Source organism: Trachemys scripta, chromosome 12 (assembly GCF_013100865.1).
Source record: "Trachemys scripta elegans isolate TJP31775 chromosome 12, CAS_Tse_1.0, whole genome shotgun sequence".
In the NCBI taxonomy this organism is placed as follows: Eukaryota; Metazoa; Chordata; order Testudines; family Emydidae; genus Trachemys; species Trachemys scripta.
In genome coordinates, this window is record NC_048309.1 from 3,792,039 (window position 1) to 3,815,148 (window position 23,110).

The 23,110-nt window shown below is 42.3% G+C and overlaps 1 protein-coding gene across 14 annotated transcripts in view; it reads left to right on the plus strand.

Moving 5' to 3' along the window:
* RTEL1 (regulator of telomere elongation helicase 1) overlaps positions 1-20,421 on the plus strand; it is a 101,292-nt gene extending 80,871 nt beyond the window's left edge. For 5 of the 14 annotated variants that reach the window (XM_034787458.1, XM_034787461.1, XM_034787464.1 and 2 more), the window contains 7 exons: positions 110-247; positions 860-976; positions 10,191-10,436; positions 12,342-12,542; positions 13,085-13,264; positions 13,883-13,986; positions 19,440-20,421. In XM_034787458.1, the coding sequence (XP_034643349.1) occupies positions 110-247; positions 860-976; positions 10,191-10,436; positions 12,342-12,542; positions 13,085-13,264; positions 13,883-13,986; positions 19,440-19,514 (1,061 nt within the window). In that variant the 3' untranslated portion in view covers positions 19,515-20,421. Of the gene's footprint in view, positions 1-109; positions 248-859; positions 977-10,190; positions 10,437-12,341; positions 12,543-13,084; positions 13,265-13,882; positions 13,987-18,114; positions 18,184-19,439 lie in introns of those variants that run through there. The other 9 variants (XM_034787462.1, XM_034787465.1, XR_004647868.1 and 6 more) reach the window with 9 other exon arrangements.
* The last annotated feature ends 2,689 nt before the right edge of the window (positions 20,422-23,110 follow it).

Sequence of the window (23,110 nt, forward strand, 5' to 3'; positions counted from 1 at the left end):
CCTGCTGTCTGAACTGCAAGTCCTGCCAGCAGCAGGTGTCTGGAATTTTCTGTGTGTTGGGATGTATAAACTTCATGTGTGACCTTCTTTCCTCTTTCTTTAATGAAAGAATTTTACCAGTTCGTTCGACCTCAGCATAAAAAGCAGTTTGACGAAGCATGCTGTAGTCTGACTGGAGTGGGCTGTGGCTACAAACCTGAACACAGCCTCCTGCGAGAGGAAAGAGAGATGTTGGCCAAGAAGGCAGGTGAGGCACACATAGCTGAGTGCTTTAGTAGATGTTTTCCATCAGCTCAAAAGTATTGATAGCAAATCTGCATCAGCTGATTTCCATGACTGTGTAAGCTGTATCCCTTCATGAGATATAGAAGGTATGGGGGGGGGAGTGTGTGTGTGTGTGTGTGTGTGTGTGTGAATAACTTTTTTTTTAAACTGAAAATTAATTAACCTGAAGGCTGAAACACAAATCCTGTCAATCTGGAGGGGGTTATAGAGAGACGGGGTTTGTTCTTCTGAGTATGGGACACTGCAGTATAAGGCAATGCCTGCTGTGTGATGTTTTTCGTTACAGTTAGCCAAACCGTGTGTATTTTATTTGTCATCCTGAAACCCAGGAAAGCTTTGTGACTGCAGAAGGATGGGATCGTGGAGGAGTTGGGGGGAGGCGGGTTTGATATTCATTCTCCTGGTCCTCTCTTCACCAAAAAAATGCACCAGGTGGTTTCCAGGTGTAGTGCTTGAGGAGAGAGATACTAGGAAATTCCAGGTTTCTGATGGCTCTATGAACAGCTTTCCACATACCTTCTGAAGGCTGGGGAGCTTAGACGTTCACTGTTAGCTGACTAGTTTAATTTAATAGGGGAAAAGCAGTGTCTGCAGAAAACAACATTCTCGGAGGGTTCATCCAGCCAGCTAAATTCCCAGCTGCACCTGAACAAGGGAGGAGCCCACCTGATCTCTGGGCTGAATAGAACAGGTACGCTTTCTATAAAGAAATAACGCAAATTCCCTGTTTGATTGTTTTCTTGCACTCCCTTGCTGTCTGTCAATATCCATCTCTTGTTTGTTGTCTTATTCTTAGATTGTGCGCTGTTTGGGGGAGGAGGGAGAGGCCATCTTTTTGTTCAGTTTGTACAGCACCTAGCGCAAAGGGTCCTCGTCCATGACTGGGCTCTTAAGTACTTTGGCAGTACAAACAAATAATAAATTGTGTCAAGTGGAAATGGATTTTGAGGCCTCTAAACTATGCTAGCATTGTATAAAATGAAACACCAAGGACGTGATTCAGATCAAGTGTATGTGAAGGTATAACCACCTTAAGTCAGAAGTTTGAGCTAAGGGTGTGTCTTTGCACCTGATTTACTCCAGGGTGGGAAACATGATCTGAGCACAGGAACTGTTAACCTTCCAGCCACTCAGCAGCCCCTGTCTGTTTTTCCAGGCTTTCAAGAAGAGAGCAATTTAGGAGGGGTGGGTTAAATGAAGCTGGTTAGGAAGGTGCCACTGACAACCTGGCCAGCGGGTGGCTGAAGGCCTGGCTAGAACAACACGAATGACATGTTGTGATTGGCGCTCTCTCTGTGAGGGCTGATGGACTGATCGATCAAGGTTAGGAAGGAGAGGCTGAGGGGTATTCATATTTTGATGATGGTATTTTACTTGAAATGTATGTGTGTCCATGGGGTTCAGGGTGCAATCCAGACCAGTGAGAGGTTGTCACCCCTTACCCGGTAACCCTGAGGGCCTCACGGTGCCTTGGTACAGTAGTTCCCAGCCTGGGACGCTCACAGTCACCAACAAGCATGCAGCTCACACACTGAGTGTCTGTGTGCTATGCTATAGTTCAGCAACTCAGACCCTAGCAGCCTGTCTACAGCCCCACTCTCGCTTCTACCAATCTTAGTTACAACCAACAAGATACTCCAACACACTCCCAGTCCCTGATTGTCCCAAAACTGTGTGTTCTGCAATGTCCAGGCCTCTGCTGGACAGTTCAGAGGAATAATAAGGTTAGCTTGTTCCTTAAAGAGACAAATGCAGATCACAACTTATTAACTTAACTGCGGTAAATACACCCTTTCCTTCAAACACAGCACTGAGTTGGTTTATAGTAAAAATAAAACAAATTTATGGAGATAGTAAGTGGTGCCAACTAAAAGGAATAAAAGTAGAGATGGTTACAAGCAAGTAAAAGTGAAAACACACCTCTAAAAGTCTAAAATTTAATCTTGCGAGGTACAGACTTTGTTCAAGATGGTTTCTCTCAACAATCTTCCTTCTTCTCAGTCATGGCTGACTTTCCCTCAGACAGGACTTTCCACAGAAGTACAAGGTGCTGGCTTCCCTTGTCTTCCTAGGTGAAAGATCATTTCCTAAGCAGATTTCTCACCTATATTCAGTTTTCAGAGACTTCAAACCCCCTCCCCCCTTGGTTGAAGGTCTCATCTTTCTCAGCTTGCAAGAGCTTTGTTCCCTTGTGTCTGTCTAGTGATGGGTACCAAAGATGGCTGCTGCTTCAAGGCGTGTCCCTGTGGGTGCTCCACTTTAGGTGACTCTGCACCTCTACGCTTGTAATCAGAGATTTTTAGCAGCAGTGCCTGGTTGAGTCGCACATGCACTGTTCCTATCTTGCGCCACCTCAGGCAGTTACATAGCGCTGTGCGACCAACCCCACTCAGTTCCTTTTCTACTGACCTCGGTTTGATGGCACACTGCAGCACTTCTGTACTTTAGCTTTCTCTAGTTTTAACTTTACAATATTAGTTGGTTAGTAGTTAGTCAATAGTTACTTACCCTTCCCTGTTTGTTTTCTTAAGAAAAAAAGGTGGTTGTTTTTTTTTTATATCGTAGGAATTTAAGTTTCAGTTGTTAGGACACCCTTTAGTGTAACACAGTTACCCTCCATCATGGGAGAAACCCTACTTTGAGGGGCATGCCCGGCTTCCCGGGTTTTAAACATTGCCTGACTAGCGACTCCTCAATCCTGGTCTCTGATGGGCACTCACAGCGTGTCTGCTGCCTCGGTGAGACACACCTCAAAAGTGCACCCACTGCCACAGCTTGAAACCCTGTGCCAGGAAGACGAGAGACTTGCAGCTAAAACTTCTCATGATGGAGAAGTCTTTACGCTACACATCCGATCCGGGATCACAGACCCTTCCTATGGTGGCATCTGACAGAGGTTCTCTTCCACGCTCTCCGGGGAAGGAGCATTCTGCCAAGAAGGCAGCAAAGAAGCAGGTTTTGACCTCCTCTCCTTGGGAATTTGCCAAAAAGCAGTGTTCCCTGACTTGATAGATCCCGTTGGTACCAACTGCACGGAGACCTTCCATCTCTGAGATAGTGGAACCATCTGGTACCATGGGTATCTTACAAGCAAAAGACCCTAAATAGGCTGGCTCGGAAAAAGGCAGTAAGAGGAGACCTACAATCCCTGCCTCGGTACTGTCGGAGCCGCTCAAACATGCAAACACCGAGCATCTTGACAACGCTACAGACTATGGCACCACCTTCTGCCTCTGCAGTGCATAGCGCACGAAAGGAATCAGTACCACCAACCCCATCACTGCTCTTAGTAAGGCAACTGTTTCTCCACCACAAAGATCTTCTGGTCTCCTCACAACCAGCCACCTCACTCCAGAACGCTTGGTACTGAGCCATCTTACTACACCACCCAGATCAGTTCCTCCTTTATCTAGTGATGAGGATGAAGGTGAAATCTACTCCTCCCATCACTCCTCGCCTATCCACGCAGCTATTAGACCAGATCCACCAGAACACCATAAATATCACCCAGGACCTGTACCAGTCTTTAAGGAACAAGACTGGTGCAGGCACCCATGGATGCCACTGCCCATGCCATTTCTACCAGAGTGGCCTTAAGAACATAAGAACGGCCATAATGGGTCAGACTGAAGGTCCATCTAGCCCAGTATCCTGTCTTCCAACAGTGGCCAATGCTGGGTGCCCCAGAGGGAATAAACAGAACAGGAAATCATCAAGTGTGATCCTTCCCCTGTCGTCCATTCCCAGATTCGGGCAAAGAGAGGTTAGGGACACCATCCCTGCCCAGCCTGGCTAATAGCCATTGATGGACCTATCCTCCAAGAATTTATCTAGTTCTTTTTTGAACCCTGTTACAGTCTTGGCCTTCACAACATCCCCTAGCAAGGAGTTCCACAGGTTGACTTTGCGTTGTGTGAAGAAATACTTCCTTTTATTTGTTTTAAACCTGCTGCCTATTAATTAAATTTGTTCTTGTGTTATGAGGAGGAGTAAATAACATTTCCTTATTTACTTTCTCCACACCAGTCATGACTTTTATAGACCTCAATCATATCCCCCCTTAGTCGTCTCTCTTCCAAGCCGAAAAGTCCCAGTCTTATTAATCTCTCCTCATATGGAAGCCATTCCATACCCCTAATCATTTTTGTTGCCCTTTTCTGAACCTATTCTAATTCCAATATATCTTTTTTGAAGGATTTATATAGAGGCAATATATTTTCTGTCTTATTATCTATCCCTTTCTTAATGATTCCCAACATTGTTAGCTTTTTTGACTGCCACTGCACGTTGAGTGGATGTTTTCAGAGAACTATCCACAATGACTCCAAGAGTTCTTTCTTGAGTGGTCACAGCTAATTTAGACCCCATCATTTTTATTTATTTATTTTATATATATATATATATATATATATATATATATAATATATGGAGAGGGAGAGGCGTGGGTGGGAGGGATTATGTTTTCCAATGTGCATTACTTTACATTTATCAACCTTGCATTTCATCTGCCATTTCGTTGCCCGGTCACCCAGTTTTGCGAGATCCTTCTGTAGCTCTTTGCAGTCTGCCTGGGACTTAACTATCTTGAGTACTTTTTTATCCTATGCAAATTGTGCCACCTCACTGTTTACCCCTTTTTCCAGATCATTTATGAATATGTTGAATAGGACTGATCCCAGTACGGACCCCTGGGGGACACCACTATTTACCTCTCTCCATTCTGAAAACTGACCATTTATTCCTACCCTTTGTTTCCTATCTTTTAACCAGTTACCAGTCCATGAGAGGACCTTCCCTCATGACAGATTACTTTGCTTAAGAGCCTTTGGTGAGGGACCTTTTCAAAAGCTTTCTGAAAAATCTAAGTACACTATATCCACTGGATACCCCCTGTACACATGCTTGTTGACCCCCTCAAGGAATTCTACTTTGTTGTTTAGCCATGGTGGCTCTTTTTTGGTTCTCTTACTATGTTTTTTAATTTGGGGTATATGTTTAAGTTGAGCATCTATTATGGTGTCTTTAAAAAGTTTCCACGCAGCTTGCAGAGGTTTCACTTTTGGTGGTAGAGGCCGTGAATGAAAGGGGCAGACAAAATCACTCCAGAACCACCCCATATGATGGACTGGAAAAGGTTAGACTTTTTTGGACATAAGGCCTACTCGTCAGCAACCCTACAATTTGGGACTGCCAATTACGAAGCATTGATGGCCAAATATATTTACACAAATTATTCAAAAATATCTGAATTTATTTATTTTCTACCCAACAACAAAAAAGAGCAATTAAAAGTAATCATCTCGGAGGGCCACCTTCTTGCTCGAACAGCCTTACAGGCCTCACTGGACTTGGCAGACATGGCGGCATGTTCCATCGCCACATCCATGATAATGCAACGAGCTTCCTGGCTCCACCTCACTGGGTTCCCCAAAATGGTACAATTTGTCATCGAGGATCTTCCATTCGAGGTCCCAAAGCTGTTTGCATCCAAGACAGATGAGTTGCTTCGTATGTTAAAGGACTCCCAGGCAACCCTCAGATCCTTGGGCATTTATATACCTTCCCAAAATTAAAAACAAGAGAAGTATTACTCGGTGTAAAGAACAAGATCTGTGCCCTACTCCCAACTTCAGAGGCAGTATGGCCCACAGAGGCAGAGACCCACTAGAAGGAGACCACTCCCTTCTGAGTCTCAATGTCCCAACAACAGGGGTTGAGGGTTTGGTCGAGGACCCAAGATACCTCCCACATTTTCAAATGCTGGAACCATCCACAGCTACCTATCCATTTGGAGACTGTCTGACCCCATTCCACCCAGCTTGGCAGACCATCATGTCAAACAAATGGGTACTAGAAATCATTGAAACTGGTTATTCCATCCAATTTACCTCCATTCCCCCCAATCACCCTCCTTCCCCGTCCCTCTTCAGGGACCCTTCTCATGAACATCTACTACAGTGATCTCAAACTCAAATCATCACAAGGGCCACATGAGGACTAGTACGTTGGCCCAAGGGTTGCATCACTGACACCTTTTCATATAAAGGTACAAAAGCCCCCGCCCCCTGCTACCCCCAGCCCTGCCCCCACTCCACCCCTTCCATGAGGCCCCACCCCCTTCCAACCCCTTCCCCAAATCCCTGTCCCACCTCTTCTCCGCCTCCTCCCCTGAGTGAGTGGCTCCCCGCGGCTCCCCGCTCCTCCCCCTGCTTCCTGGAAAGCGCTAAGCGCTGTTTGGCGGTGAGAAGCGCCTGGAGGTAGGCAGAGGAGCGGGGACACAGTGTGCTGGGGGGGGGGGGAAGGGGGCTGCGGGTGCAGGGAGCTTGGCGGCTGCAGGAAATAACTCCGGGGGGGGCGGGGGCAGGTGCGGGGAGCTTGGCGGGCCGCAGCAAACAACTCCATGGACTGCGTGTTTGAGACCCCTGCTCTACTACAACAAGAGATAAGAGATTGTGCCACCTCACTGTTTACCCCTTTTTCCAGATCATTTATGAATATGTTGAATAGGACTGATCCCAGTACCGACCCCTGGGCGCAATAGAACCAGTACCAACACAACACAGAGGGAAGGGTTTCTACTCCCATTATTTTCTAACCCAGAAAAAAAAACTGGAGTGTAGAGGCCCATTCTCGATCTAAGACTCAACAAGTTTAAGACCCTGCAATTCAGGATGGTCACGCTAGCAACGATAATTCCAGCCCTAGAGCGAGGGGACTGGTTTTCGGCCCTTAACCTCCAGGACATACATTTCCACATAACGATGCATCCCTCACACAGGAGGTTTCTCGGGTTTGTTCTGGAAAAAGTACTTCCTTTTGGATTATCCACTGCTCCACGGGTATTTTCAAACGTTCTTGTGGTAGTGACTGCCCACCTCTGCCAACAAGAGGTCCATAATATTCCCCTATTTGGATGATTGCTTACTCAAAGCATCGACTTGAGAAGAGGCACTAAAGACAGTAGCTCTAGGTCTTCAAATAAACGAACAAAAGTCAACACTCACACCGGCAAGGTTCCACCTGAAGGCAGGGTTACTCCATGGCTCCGAGACAGTGAAATGACCTGTTCGGAGGAGGTAAGGAACATTCTCTTAAACAGCAGACCACCTACTATTCAACATATTTACCTACACAAATGGAAGAGATTCAATACATGGTGCCGAAATAGACAAATTATGGCAACTTTCTCTGCTTTACCAATGGCACTGGACTATATACTGGAACTTAACAGATCGGATCTCTCCGTGAACTCGATCAGAGTACACCTCTTGGCAATCACAGCATTCCACCATAAAGAGGACAGGTTCTCCATCTTCTCCTACCTGACCACTAAACACTTTCTCAAGGGTCTTTGCAACCTATACCCTGAAATATGAACCCCAACTCCATTATGGGACCCCCATCTGGTGCTGCTACTAAAACTTCTGAGTAGAAGCGCAGGCACGCAAATTCACATAAAGTAGAGCATCCACAGTAACAACCATCTCGAAGAACCTCAGTTACTGCACAGAGTAACCTTCTCTTCTGTCTTCCAAAGCTCAGTTACCTTGTTTCAAGAGGCAGGATAACCTCATGCTGTTCTTCCCTTCTTGTGGGCTTCCCATGCCCCTGTATGTAAATAGGGCTTCCATTGTCTTGATTCCACCATGCTTAATTTATATTGAAGACAGGTAGATACTTTCTTTACTGTCGGGAAGGGAACCTGTTTCTCCCTGTTTTGTCACAGGCTTTAAAGCATAATATCATTTAAATATCCATATTTCCTCCTATAGTGTTAACACAGGCATTTCATTATGACATTAATCACCAGTGTGTCAGTAGCTTTTAGAAAAGACCTCACTGTATAAACTTCTATAATATAATAATATTGTATACAATCAGTTGATTAAGTTGCTTATCAGTTCAGTTCCCCACCTCCATCTTTATAGACCAGTAAACCTTTAAAATAGATTATTCTCAAGACTATACCTCAAAGTAAAGTTTATTCAAGCTGTGAGGAAGGCAAATTGGAGTCTGGTGGTGAAACTCTTTCTCCCCCGCTGGTGTTTGCAGGAAAAGAACAATTTGTTTTAGCAATCTCCTCCCCTTGTTAGTTGGATGGCCCTGTTTATTGCTTATACATATGTTGACGTAAATCCACCTTTCTTTGTCTGAAGCACTGTGCTTATGCATTGCTTGCCAAACACGTTTTAAGAAAATAATTCTAGCACATATTCATGACTTTTTGTACACACCCTGTGCATACATCAGACAAGAATTTTAATGATCAGTGAGTTTAGTTTTCCAATGATATCTAACATGCCACCTTTTAGATACAGATTATAACAATAATGTGCTAGGTGTGATGAGTATGTCAGGCCTGACAAGACCTGCTGACACAGTACTAACCACAAATGGGCCTCGGTGTCACAGCATGTGCCTAGAGCAAAAAGGCTTATATTTTTCAAAAATGCAGGTCAGTAAATGTATTCATGTAGTTGCATCATGTTTTTTGCATCCATCCTTCTGGCCTTATTTTCACCAACATTTACCTCTGAAAGTCAGTGGCTCCGTGTAGATCTGTGCTATTCCTGAGATCAGCTGGGAATTTCTTGGAGAAATGAATAAGGTTCCTATCACTACTTTTAAGCTTAGTTCATACAAACTAAACTCTTTTTTTAACTGCCCTCTAGACATGGTCCTTAGCAGTAATCAGTGACTATAGCTGTTAAACGTTAACATTTTACAGTATTTTAAAAAATAAGGAATAGTCCAAGACTTTTTAATCATCTTCTTGCAAAGAGCTGCTGACATTTCTTGGAAAGCTTTAAAAGAATATCATTTATGAAGCAATTCTAGTTTTCTTGCTTTCTATTTCCTTCTCTCCTATATTTTTAGGGACTTTGTCTGAGAACCGGATCTTTGTTTTCACGATATGATTATCTCCTGCTGATTAATTCTCACTTGATTTCATAGTGATCTGTGACAGTGTAGGGATGTTTGGCTCGGAGGCTGTGTGTGGGGGAAACAAGCAGCTGGAATAGAAGAGCCATTAACAAACAACAACTCCAGTTTTCCTACACGTGTCCCCAGTGTTAAGAAAGAGTTTCTACATTTCTCTCTTATCTAGGTTACCCCCTAAATAGGATGTTTCCTTATGAGGGAGGGTGTCAGATGGTTCCATGATATGCCGTGATGTAAAAAGATACCGATTACAAAATTCCCACCAGGCTCTGTAGCCACATTCACTTCTTTCCGCTCCCTCCCCCTTCAGGGAACTGAGTTGAGTCCCTTCCTTTTCAAAGAGAATTTCAATTTTTGTTCTGCAGTTTAAAAAAAAAAATTTTTTTTTAAGTTGTCAACATGTGGCCACTTAAGAACTTGAAACTGTTGATTGGCATTGTGCTGAAATACAAACCACAGCTTTATCTCTGTAAGACAGCACAATGGCCTGTCAATCAAAAGCGCTCCTTTGGATTGTAACAAAATATACTTTAATTATGTGGTTAAAAGAATGGTGTTAGCTGCTTTGATCAGGTTTGTACACTCTATTGCATATGGTGCTGTGTTTTTAAAATTTTGAAATAATTCCCTTTCAATGATGATTTCCTATTTGGCAAACGTTATTTTTTTCTCACTTTATTTCCTGGGTGAGGATAAATCCTATGCTTGTTAAATGAATTGGGCTTTTTTTCTTCCTTCCTTGGCATGCCAGCACTGCTTGTTAGCACAGCTATTTGGAAGATTGCTGCTTGCTGCCTAAGGGAAAACACACGGCATTATTTTAGTACTGACCTCACACATTGTGGCTGATTTTTCCATTGATTTAACAGATTCCTAGAATATGCAGGCAGGGTACAAGGTGTCTCCCTTAAAAATTCTAGATTGTCCTTCCTAAAGCATTGATAATGTATGTTCTCTCTCAGGAGAAAATCACACCCATATCCCTAAGGAGGATCCTGAAGAGGCATCAAGCTCTCGCGGAGAGGATCACCATGAGCTAGTCAGAGCTACATATCTCAATGATCTGAAAAAAGTTTTGGACAAAAACAGTTACAGCCGCTTCTGTGCAGCACTATCGGCATATAAGAAGACAGATGACTATGACGCCATGGTGTTGGTGGTAGCTGCCCTCACCACCGAGAAGCCAGAGTACTTTCACCTCCTGCAACGCAAGTATTTTTATTTAATTTTTTTTGTTTTAGAAATAGATATAGGTGCTGTGATCCTGTCCCTCATACACCTCAGATGTACACAGTAAACGCTCACTGATCGGCGTAAATTGGTTTGCAAACTCTATCCTTCTGATGAACTTATTAGCACTGACAGAACACATTGCATCTCTTCTCTCTGTATTCAGCACTCTGGGAAAATGGGACTTGCTGCATAAAAGTGTTCGCCAAATCCAGGTAATTTTGAAGTTATAAAAGTGGGCACTGCTTCCACTTGTTCTGATTACACTCGATTCCTGAAGAAACCTAAAACTGAGATAATGCTTCCACAACTACACTCACTTCCTGCAGATGTGCTTCTTTCACTTGTCTGATTTCATTGCATTATTTTCCTTATTTCTGCGAGGACTGCTCTTTAGAACAGGTGATTCTGGTTATTGCATAGACTCTCAAACTACCGTTCTCATGGCTATTGGCTTCCATATCTGGTGCTATGCCCTAAAAGACTTTCAGCTTTTAGGGATAGACAGTCTCACTTCTGAGTCACTGGTTTTTCCCCTCAGATATTTACATGGACACAGTTAAGGAATTTTATCCTGATTAACAGTCTTGATTTACCATTATTTATAATAAACCTTTAGAATCTTGAAACTGACATTTATTTCCTTACAGAATTTTTTCCCCTTTCTGCCCATATGTGCTGGTTTGTTATTGTAGAGTTTCTCATTATATCCTAGGCTACTGGCACTGAAAAGTTGAGGTTAGGTTTTGATTTAGCTTAAATAATACACACATTTTCAGACAGATAAAGAAAAAGGAAAACATACACATGTTGGGCCTAACCACCTTGAAGAGGGATCTCTAATTCCACTACTATAATGTTTCATTACTGCCCTCTTACTGACTTGTGGACATCCTAGTGCCTTTGATGGGCAGTTCTCTTCCGGGAGGAGTGGATGCTAAATGTGCAAGGCAGCTGAAGGATGAGAGCAGCTAACAGGAGTAGAAAATGCTGAAATGTGGCTCTGTTGGGTCCCGCAGAATCCCATCCAGAATCCCGCAACAGAGTGTTAGGAAGTAGGTTGCCCTACTCTGTTAACTGTAGATGTGGGTTTGTCACAGCTGAAGAGTAGGATGGAAATGAACCACATGATGTGATGAGTCAGAATTTCCTGTTGAATGTCACATTATTGAATATGCAGTGTTGTTGTAGCTGTGTCAGTTCCAGGACACTAGAGAGACAACGTGCGTGACGGTAGTATATTTTTATTGGACCAACTTCTGTTGATGAGAGAGCTTGAAAGCTTGTCTCTCTCTCACTAACAGAAGTTGGTCCAATAAAAGATATTACCTCAACCACTTTGTGTCTCTGTTATTGACTATGATGTATCAATGTTTTTAGTGAGCAAGCCAGTTTCAAATTGAAGTACCAAAAAGGAATTGTCTAAGCCTGGCAATAACCCATAGTGGGGACTTCTTAAAATTTCTATAATGGTCTGATTCTTTCCCAATAAACAAACGGTACCAAGGGGATTCCTTCTTGAGACAACCTTTTTGGGCACCGAACTTGTTTGACTTTGTAACACCCTGCAGTGTTCATTGGCGCACCAGAACAGAATTAATGTCTCTTTCAAGGGTGGAAGCAAAATTTTCAGACAAGCTGATGCTGCTGTCAATGCCAATACTCATCCATCCTCTAGTGAGAAAAAAAAATTAAGCATCGACCCCCTCAAGAAATGATCAGACATTTCCCAAACCTTCAGATGTGCTGGGTAGAGGGTGGGAATCAGTAGCTATTCTTGCTCAGTCTCCATAGAGCTTTTCCCTTTTCCAAAAAGGAATGAACAATCTATGCTAAACCAATTCATTTCATGTATGTTTGACTTTTTAAAACATTTTGGGCAGGGTTCTACATGTTTGTGCGTCCTCATCACAAAGAACAATTCAAGCAGATGTGTAAAGACCTGACTGGAATGAGCTGCAGTGAGGAAAAGAAGAAATTACAACCGGAAGTGCAGGAGGCCAAGAGCCCTCTGAATTTGGAGAATTCATGTTCCAAAACAGAAAATAGTGAAACTCAGGATAAACCTGTCAGCCACACACCAGGTTTGGAATGAACACTTTTCTGGCATTTAGGTAGTATTATTTATTATTGTGGTAGCACGTAGGAGCACTCCAGACATGGATCTGGACCCCATTATGCTAGGTGCTGTACAAACACAAAACACAACAACAAGCTCTTTCCTGCCCCAAAGAGCTTGCAATCTAAGTATCACACAAGAGAGAACAGGTGGGTACAGAAAGACAAGTGGATGAACACAAGGAAATAATGACAGTCACCTGCAAAATCTTCCATGTGAGCAAAGTCCACTATCTTTAGGTAGAGTCTACCACATTAGAGTCGTTCCATTGGAAGGCTCTCCATTTTTTTCAATGATGATTTTGTGTATGTTAATACAGTATCAGAAACTTGTGGTATGGAACAATGTAATTGGGGGGGGGGGGGAGTTAATCAAATTTTTCTGGCAGGCTTCTAAATGAAAACCTCCTGGAAATGCCAGCTGGTCAAATTTCACAAAGAGCGGAGGTATGTCTAGTATTATGCATTACACCACATTATATACTGTTTGATATGTATTCGTGTGCAGCTACTTTCAAGAGTGAAGTGCCAAGAAAAACCCAGAGCAAGATTTTCTCCTTCTGTAGTAATCAGAACAGCAAACCTGGATCTCAAAAGACAGACACATTGACAGGATCCAACAGCATAAGAGCGCCGACCAACCCATGCAATTTGCCTGTCTTGCCCCTCAATATGGAGCCAGAATGTGGTAGGTGGAGATGTGGAGATTTTGCCCTCTAACTCGAGAGAAGAGTGGTCAAAAATGTGTAGAAAATCCAAATTATGTTCACCCTTTTTAGAAGAACAGTATGAAGCCATCTTTTATTACTACAGTTATTCATGTGTATTTAAGCACTCAGATACTGCAGTGATGAGTGTGGTATAAAAGCTTATATAGAATAAAATCGAATTTGGGTTTTCTTGTTCAACTACGTCCATTCTGTCTAAGTACTTATTGGCCTAGGATGAGTGCCCGCTGAGTACTAATGTAGTTATCCTCACACCTACCCTGTGAGGTCAGCAGTATTACCCAGCTTCGTAGATGGGGAATTGAGGCACAGAAAAATTGAGTGAGGTCACACAGAAGAAACTGTGTAATAGGACCAGGAATTGCACCTCTAAAATACAGGGGCCTCATAAAACAGATTGCACACACCTTCAACTATTGCTTTCTACAAAATGCACTGGAAACATGAATGTATAAGAACTTCTGAAACAAAGAGTTACTGGAATTTAGTGTCTTTTCTCTCTCTCTCTCTCTCTCTCTCTCTCTTTCTCCCCCTCCTTCCCCACCCCCGGTAACTTCTCTCTCAACTGCTATTTTTAGGAAGATTCCAGTGCTCTAAATGCAAATCTGAGGATGATGTGCCTTTTAAATGCCAGTTATGTACCTTCACTTGCTGCAAAACATGCTGGGAACAGCTCTTAAAGGTTGGCTTTGCTTATTAGTTTCAGTTATTTTCTGAAACTTTTAGTAAATTTTGTGTTGGTTTAATGAACCAGATGGACAGCCCTGGAGTCGGAAGTCCTCTGCTTACCAACACCACACACAGTTCAGGCTTCCTTCAGGGCCTTGCCACTCTGACTTCATCATCTCCATTCTGCAGTGATTGAAGGCAGACCATATCTTTTGTCCTGGTTGAGAAATAAAGTCTCACCCCGTCTGAGCCTTCCCCAATTTTCTCTGCCTCCAGAAAGGTGCAAGTGGCAATCTGAGGAACTTAATTCATGACAGATTTTTCATACATCTTAACTCTTATTTTAAACATTTTCTTTGCCCGGTTTCATTTCATTCCTGAAGTGTCTTCTATAAGGCACAATCATGAGGCAACCTTCCTGCCATCACTGCATCATCCTGATACTTTAGGGTTATCCTGGCTTGCAGAGATGGATGCCTTCCCTCTGGATAAGAAGATGAAAGCATTACTGCAAAGCATCTCTTTGGTAGCATCCTCCACAACAGATACTTTCCTAGACTTCCTGTGCTGTGCAGAGCTCTCAGTGACTCAAGTACAGTAGCCTAACAGGATCTGTGGCTCTGCCCATGAAAGGCAGATGAGAGGATGAAAAGGCTTGACAGCTTCCATGTACTTGGGGGTGAGGACGAGGGTGTTAATCAGAGGCCTGTAGACAAGTTGGTCACAAAGGCAGCAGAGAAGAAAGAGAAATCCCTCTCCTCTTATCCACGAAGCAGTACAGAAGGGACTATGAGCAGGCATTCAGAAACAGGCAGTCCTTCTGTACCTACCAGTCTTCTGAGCTTCATAGGGACTGTTTGTCAGGAAGAAGATCCTGGAATATATTGACCAAGTGTGGAGAATCCAGATTAAATTAATAATAAAGACGTCTTCACACAAATGGGTTCTAGAATCGATTCAGAACAGCTGTTCAATAGAATTCCCCCCCTCCCCCCCAAATGCATGATATTCCCAACATTAAAGAATCCAGGAAATTACAAGAAGGCCAATAGGCCATTTTGTGACTGCTGTAGATTAGGGCTATAGAACCAGTCCCATCAAACACGCAATCTTATGGAGTGTGTTTGATTGTTTCTTTTTGGTTCAAAATAGAAAAGGGCCATGCAGACCATCTTGGATCTCAAAGCACTCAGTTTATTCACTCAAAAGTCAAACTTCAGTATGGAGGCTTTTAACTCTATCATAAAAGTTCTGCATCCCCAGAACTTCCTGTCATTGATAGAGCAGAAACAGGAGTGAAGTGTGTCATTACAAGTGTCTAAATTTCTGCCACTACAAGAGACACTTTGAGTATAAGTCCCTTCCTTTCAATTTGTTGGCCATGCCATGAATCTTTACTGAGGTCCTAGTGGCAGCTGTCCAAGAAACAGGAATACTTGTCTGCCTGTTCCCAGACAGCTTGCTCATCAACCCCTCTCGAGGGAGAAAGCCCTTGAGGCCAGCATCCTGCTGGTATGTCCTTTCTTAATCTCTGCTGCAGAAGACCCAGGCTGATTATAAAACAGCATCATATCACTAGATTCCTAAGAACTGAAAAATCCACAGGTTTGTTTCCTGTTTGCTACAGACCTTTTATGAATCCTTCCTTTGAACCTCTGAGGAAGGACTCCCTGTGATTTTCCACTTGTAAACTCTTTCCTAATTGCTATTATGTCAGGCTGGGGGTTTTTTTGGAGGGGGCGGGGAGCCACAGTACTGCACCATACTGTATTTTTCGTCAGGATGAGGTGGTGCTTCTTAGGACTGAACGACACCTTAATTCCCAAGATTAGTTTAGTTTTTTCTTAGCTCACAAGCAAATGAACCTTCCATCCTTCTGACATAATTCTCAGCAGCCTATAGAGATGAAATGGCACACCCTTGTTTTATGGAGTGTAGTTACAACCAGCCTGTCGTGGATGTAGTGGTGTCTTAACTTCTGTTCCCAGAGGGCATGTATTCACTGTGGGGGGAGGGGAGTGTGTTCTTAATTCTGGTTACTCATCTGCATTAGTTAACTCAGGTTAAAATAGCAGGGAAGACGTGGCAACTCATTTTTTAACTCACATTAGCAGATTGAGTTCAACCATAGGCTCCCCTATAAGCTTTAACTCATGCTGCTAACTCAAGTTAAAAGTGGAGTTGCTGTGTCTTCATAGCTATTTTAACCCAAGTCAGTTAATTTGGATTAGCTAACCCAAATTAGGAGCAAACCTCTTTTTCACTGAAGACTTACCCCTCCTGGTTTCTTTGAATGCACGCAGCACAGGTCTTGGGTTTCTTGACCTGTCTCATGGAGAAATGTGATTCTTCTGCTCTGACTAGGATCTGGCTACACTACCCTGAATATACCAGCCACTTATCCTGCAGGACCAACTGGTTTTCGAGCACCTGCGTTTCCTCCCTTCAGGAACCTGTGACCAGTGATACAGGGTTTGTATACACTGCAGCTGGGAGTGTGCTTCCCAGCCTGGGTAGACAGATTTGCACTAGCTTGCTAAAAGTAGCAGTGTGGATGTTGCAGCCTGGGCAGCAGTTTGGACTACTCCCCTAAGTGCAGATCCAGGGGGTCGGATGGGCTTGGACTTGGATGGCTCGCCAAAGCCACCTCCCATGCCACAACATCCACACTGCTATTTTTAGCAAGCGAGCTTGAGTGAAGTTAGCACAAGTCTGTATGCCCATGCTGGGAGGCACACTCTTAGCTGCAGTGTTTTCAGGCCTGTTGCCAGAGTTGAAAGCTCTGGAACAAACATATTTGGCTTACTTTGTGGCATGGGTCTGGTATAGTTTGGTTGATGAGAAGTTGAGTATCTTGCAGTTTTGGAAGCTGGCATTCTTAGGCCTGGTGTGGGGCAGGTTCTCTGATCCAAGAGACAGGATAAAAGGTTTGTTCTGCATCCAGTCACCTAGGAAAGAGGGCAACCGAGTGTTAATATTGTGGGACACAAAAGGTCTGAGAGAGGAAAGAAATTTTCCCATCTCTCTCTAAAGCCTGGAGGAGGAGGAGAAGCCACCCCTCATTCTTGTTCAGTTCTTGATCCAGCTTCATTCCCAGGGGGATTTGTTTTATGACAGATGTCTCACGAGCAGGAAATGAACAGCCACTGACCACTTATTTCCTCTGGGCCCCCTCTGGGCGCATGGTAGTAACATTTGGCCTAGTCTGGATTCGAACTGGTGACTTGTAGACTAAACTTGGTTCCTTTACTACAAGTTACTCATGAGTTCATTCATTCTAAATAACCAGTTCAAGCTTACTGCATTTAATGAGGAAGTGACTAACAATCCATCATACAGCACACAATGACTTCTTTTTACCCTAATCTTTAGTCCTTTTTCAGTCATTATTATGGTAAGACCCTTAAAGGTGTGGGAAGAATGTTGGTCAAGCATTAGAACTTTCAGCACAGGAGGATGTTCAGTCCATAGGGCATGCACTAGGAAGAGCAGCTTGGGGAAGATCTCTCTCTCCAGTGAATTCTTTCAAGACCCATTTGGCAAGCTGAGCATCATGCACATGATATATACTGTAGGGCTTAGTCTTTAAATGTTTTGTGAAATTGGTGGTCTTAAATGCGCCAGTATACAATGAACAGATAGACACTGTGCAGTTTTTTCCACATACCTCTTCCAGTGTGCCTCAGTCCTGATTTGCAGCATTTTGTGCAGGTTATTCCTGAGCAGAAACTATACATTGTTCTACCTTGCGCAGTTGGTCTGTAATATGGGCAGACTATCATGATACTTTGCACGTATATAGTGCCTTCCATTTGAGGATATCAAAGCATGCTTACAGATGGATGTTTCCTGGGGATTAGATTGAGACAACCAAGCTTCTGTCCATTTGTAGCCTTTCAACCCCTGTTTCCAGAATCAAAAGGATAATGCATTAAGCCACTCTGCTGCAGTCTAGCTTCTATTACGAGGACTGACTAACTTCTATACTGGGAGACCTTGAACTGCTACTGCTCACGCTGCATCTGCCCTTTGAGTATGTAGCAATCTCCAAGGCTGTCAGTATGGCCTCCACCAGGACTAAATTTAGTTTAGACAGTCTCACTTTTAAAATATTTAAAACATTTTTTTCCTTGGCCAATAGCCTTCGTCCCAGAGTTCCTAGGAGGAAGTGGAAAAATTGGTTCTAGGCGGCTTCATCTTTGAACAGAGAGTAAGTCAACAAGAAGGTCTTGGAGGTTACCTTTCCCTCAATGTGGAAAAAAAACTAGCTCTGTTAACTAGGGACATAATAAGGAATCTCACAGGATCAAGTTCATAAAGGCTAGAACTTTTTCATGTTAGGAGCAGTGAGACCAACAGGCTATAACCTTCACAGCAGAGAGGTTTTCATCTCACAGGCTTTGTCTTCACGGACCCAAAAAAGGCATTTTTTTACAGTGAGGTAACTAACATGCATTAGCTATCCCACTGTTAAAAATCCACTTATTTCACATAGCCACAATCAGCTAACAGTCGCATCTTGTCCTGCCACCACAACTTGGCCATGGCCATAAACATCACGGGTTGCTTTGCGTCTCAGATAGGTCACTTCCCCTGTTCTGTGCTTTGAATTGTACAAGAGGAAGTGGGAGCTCAAGAAGTTCAGCTACTATCTTATTTAGTTTTTTGAACAACCAAATATTTGTATACTTTTGCAACAGCTGTTGCATATTCTGCATTTTTTCCCCTTTATTTTAGCCTTTTTAGTAATTGCACAATTGGAATTGGTTTAACAGAAACCATTCCTGTGGGGTGAGTTGCTACGAGAATTGGGCAGAATTTTTTTGTTGGCTAAATTGCTGAGGAATGCATTCTTAAGGGCACCAAAATTACTTGAAAATTTGGGTCAAATTTAGTGGATAGTTTTACCTGAAAAAAGGGGGTACAGTTGAAAAAGTCAAAACATTTTCTTTTCATCATTTTTAAGTTAAACAGTTTAATATCTCATTTTGAAAGATGTTTCATTTAGAAATTTATCTAATTAAAAAGGTGAAAAACACTCAAACAACCTGAAACAGCAAACTGAAAAAAAAAAATTGTTTCAGGTCAAAGTACATGTTTTGTTTCAGTGAGATTAAAAAAATCAGTTTTCAGTTTGAGCCGAACTAAATTTTCAGGTTTTTGGTTTTTGGTTTTTTTTTTTGTTCAGCCCCTGAACAGAAAAATTGGTTCTTCGCTCAGCTTGAATTGCTACTTCATTAGGAAATTTTTCCTTTTCTTTCTTGTGTCACAACCAGTTAAATGGTTACATGTAAAGTATGTTTGTAATAATTATAATTGTTGGGGACTGGCAAATGGTGGGTGTGACTGATGTTTATATTGAGACTGCTATTCTGTAGACTTCCTTCTTTGCAGATCTATTCTATGCAGACATTTGACAGGAAATGTAATGCCTGTAATCTGTGTTTTGTTCATCTGTCTCCCCAGATTGCTAAAGAGTGCCCAGAATGCCAAGCTGATACCAAGAGGAAGCATTTAGCCCAAGTTTTTTTCCTGCCATAACCTCCCTGACAAGGGGCAAGTGCATCACGTCAGCACTGGTTAAAGAGCCAGCAGAAAAGGAGATTGGAAAAAGAAACAGGGTGCACATTCATTTACAGACCCTTGATCTCAGCTTCTCGCAGCATCATTCCTCTCCTTGGCAAACCTCATCAATCCCCAAAGACCTCTCTTCCCACTTCTCTTTCAACAAGAGGGGAAAGAAGCAAATGTTGTCCTTAGAATTGTATTGAAATGGGGGATCTTCATTTCTTCTCTGTTTGAATCAGCAGATTCTTGTGACATTCTGGTCCTTTTAGGTTGAACTTTGACAGCCTGGAGGAAGTTTTCAGTAATTGCCTCCGCTCAAATATTTACTCAATCCTGGAAAATTTCTCAGCAGCAGTAGTGCCACTGAATCCCCTTTTCCAGGAATACTACTTTCCATTGGTGACTGACAGGAGCTGTTGCTGCTAGGTGATTTCAGAGGTGGTGAAAGCCTTTTTTTTAAATCCAATAGTTTTTACTGCACTTCACCGGCAGTACAGACCCAGCACATCTTGTGCTTGTACCCACTCATTTATGCCTGCCCTGCCAATTTGAAGCCTGTTTCCTATACTGCTATAAGTGCCGAATGTTGCACTGAGTGTGCTTCCAAAGAGGATTGGGCTTCTTCTGAGGCACTTGCACACTCCTGTCTGTACGGTTTCATACTTGTGTTTTCAGAAGTGTAGCAGGGAGAGTGAAAAGACTATTCATGTTCTTTCAAAGTGAACATACAAACTGATTTTAAACTCCATCAAGTTGGAAAAGAGAAACACTTCGATATTTTCACTTTCTGACTAGGGGTATTAATGTTTTGCTAATTTAAGGAATTGTATCAATTTTAAATCTTCAGTGGAAATTCTAAAATAAACTAAGTAAAAATGAACCAGTTTGCACACCCTGAGTATATTGTACGTGGCTTTTTGTTTTTCACTGTGTCTAGAAGAGGTGGGCATTGAATCCAAGTGGAATCTACAGTGGAAGTAAATAGAAGTCATTTTGCTATATGATTTTAAATATTCTGATATTTTTGCAACAATCCTTTGATAATTTTTTGTCACTCTTGTGTTTTTAGTTGTCAAATTGTATAACATGATATAATGGCTGGAAGTTGAAACTAGGCAAATTCAGACTGGAAATAAGGCATACATTTTTATTGGAGAGTAATTAACCATTGGCCAATGTACCGAGTGTTGTGATGGATTCTCCATCACTGACCATTTTTAAATCAACACCAGATCTTTTTCTAAAAGATCATCAGCTTTAGGAAATATTTTGGGGAAAGTTCCTGTGGCCTGTGCTATGCAAGAGGTCAAGATGATGACAATGGTCCTTTCTGGTCTTAGAGTCTATGAATCAGAGACAAATACATGAGACTTTCAGATGCTTAGAATTTGGGCTGGGGGGGGTGTCATGGAATTGCCCTTTTGGTAAATTTGATTTGCTTTTGCTTAGCCTAAAGGTGGATTTTGGGGGGAAAGTTTGGTAAAATTCCCTTTGTCCATTTTCAATATATTCAAAAATGAAAGGTGAGTGATAGTCTGAGAAATTTGAGAGGGTCTTTTTTTCTCATTTTGATAACTCAAAACTGCCATTTTTGAAATTTTACACCTGCCGTGGACTTTGTCCACAATTAGGAAAGTGTCTTTGACAAATTAGAAGAAATTTCAGTTATAAACAACTTAGTTGTGCATGTGTGGTATGTGACTTTTAGTGTGTCAAAATGTGGAATTGTGAGTATGCATGTGTGCTCCAATTTGAATTCACATCTATTGGTTTTAACTGCTGCTGTGTTTTTTTCCTAATAAGTTCAGACTGGAAGAAGGTGGGGGTATATTTTGTTTTTCAGTGATGATGATACAAAAGCTTTTCCTTACTACCTGACTGAATAATTAGAAGGGGAAGTTGAAATATGAGGATTTAGATGGATCTGAGGACAATCTTGTGCTGGAATATTTTCTTCCAGACTTCAATATGTCCTAATATGTGGACATATTTTACTGTACATTTAAATTTACCAGCACCTTACAGTTAGCATATTAGCTTATTTTTGCTGTCTCTGGCTTTTCTGAGTACCTAGATGTCACTTTTTCTCCTTTGTTTTTTGGAAAGTAGTCTCAGATGATTTTGAGGACATCAGCCAGATACACACACATTTTATTTTTTTCCGATTTTTTTTTTAAACCTTTTTGTCAGTTCTGCTGATGTGCTGCTGATACTAAGATAGGTGTGGGAGACATCAGCAAGGACAAATAATGCAAAGGGATGTAGTAGTTATAAACATGGATGGGAAATAGTTAAATGAGGTTTCAACCTGGAAGCTTATACTTACGCAGGGAAATCAAGAGGAAAGATATTCAGCAAATAGTAATGTTGGAAAGACCGTAGGGCTGAAACGCGGCCAGCAACAAATTCCTGCCTCTTTAAAGCCCCCAAGGTCTTGTAACAGACTGATACCACAAAGCTATCATCTGGTTAGGGAGGGAGAGGCCATAATACAATGGTGTAGTGATAAACAGGAATAGGTGTGGAGGAAACCAGGCATCCCAGATAAGGTGTCTCCACACATTAAATATAATGAAATATTTTTAGTGGTGATATTTTCTTTGTATTAGTCACATGACATCATCCTCAACCTAAATACTTTTTCTAATCAGGAGTCCCCTTTATGCCTTTTTAACAAAACTATATCAGTCATCGTGACTTCATGGAAATCAAAAATAGTCCGTGAAAAGCAGCTTTTAGCACTCCTGCAGCATCTTTGTAAGTCATCTGAGATCATCACATGAATCAAGTGCCACACCCACTCCTGAGTGTTCCGTTCCAGCCATTGATTTTTGGGGCTAATTTCACACCTTAATACTGCTTGCGTTAGGCCCGTGCAACCTGTGGCACAGAGCAGAATCATAATGGAGTCTATTATAATGAAACTCTCTTTGAGGCAGTGGAATATTTCAGTGCGCTGCAGTGTGCAGTCCGTGATTCTGGTTGTGTGGAAAAACTGCATTAAGTTGCTCTGTCGTTTAAAAGAACTGCACCTTGCTCCTTTCGCCACTAGAGGGAAGTTGCAGTACAGGATAGAACATGGGTTTTCACTGAAGAGTATAATTTTGGACTACTTTTGGTAGTGGAGATATCCCTTGAAATGATAACTTCACCTGTATCTATTTAAGGGAGCTTTAACTGCTGCAGACTCATGCAGCTGGATTTTACTTTGTCTAATTTTTGATTATTGGGTTTCACAGTCTGATGGGTGGAAATTATTATAATTATTCAGGTAACAGAAATAGAAAATTGTTCAGTAAAGTTTGTGGGAAGATAACCAGGTGAGTGACCTTGCTGTTTTCCTCATCCATCCCAAAAACATAAACCTCCAAACTAGAATATCTTCATTTCACATTCTTCTGTGTGGATGTCTTGGAGGGCAGGGGAGATGGGTGGTTGGATCTTAAGAAGACATTTGGAGATGGTGGATTTATTAACCTTCTAGGCCAACTGTAAATCTCGATATATATCACAAGCGTTTGGGGAAGGGATAGTTTGAGGAATATAGAGTGGTCATTTGTGAGATGGAG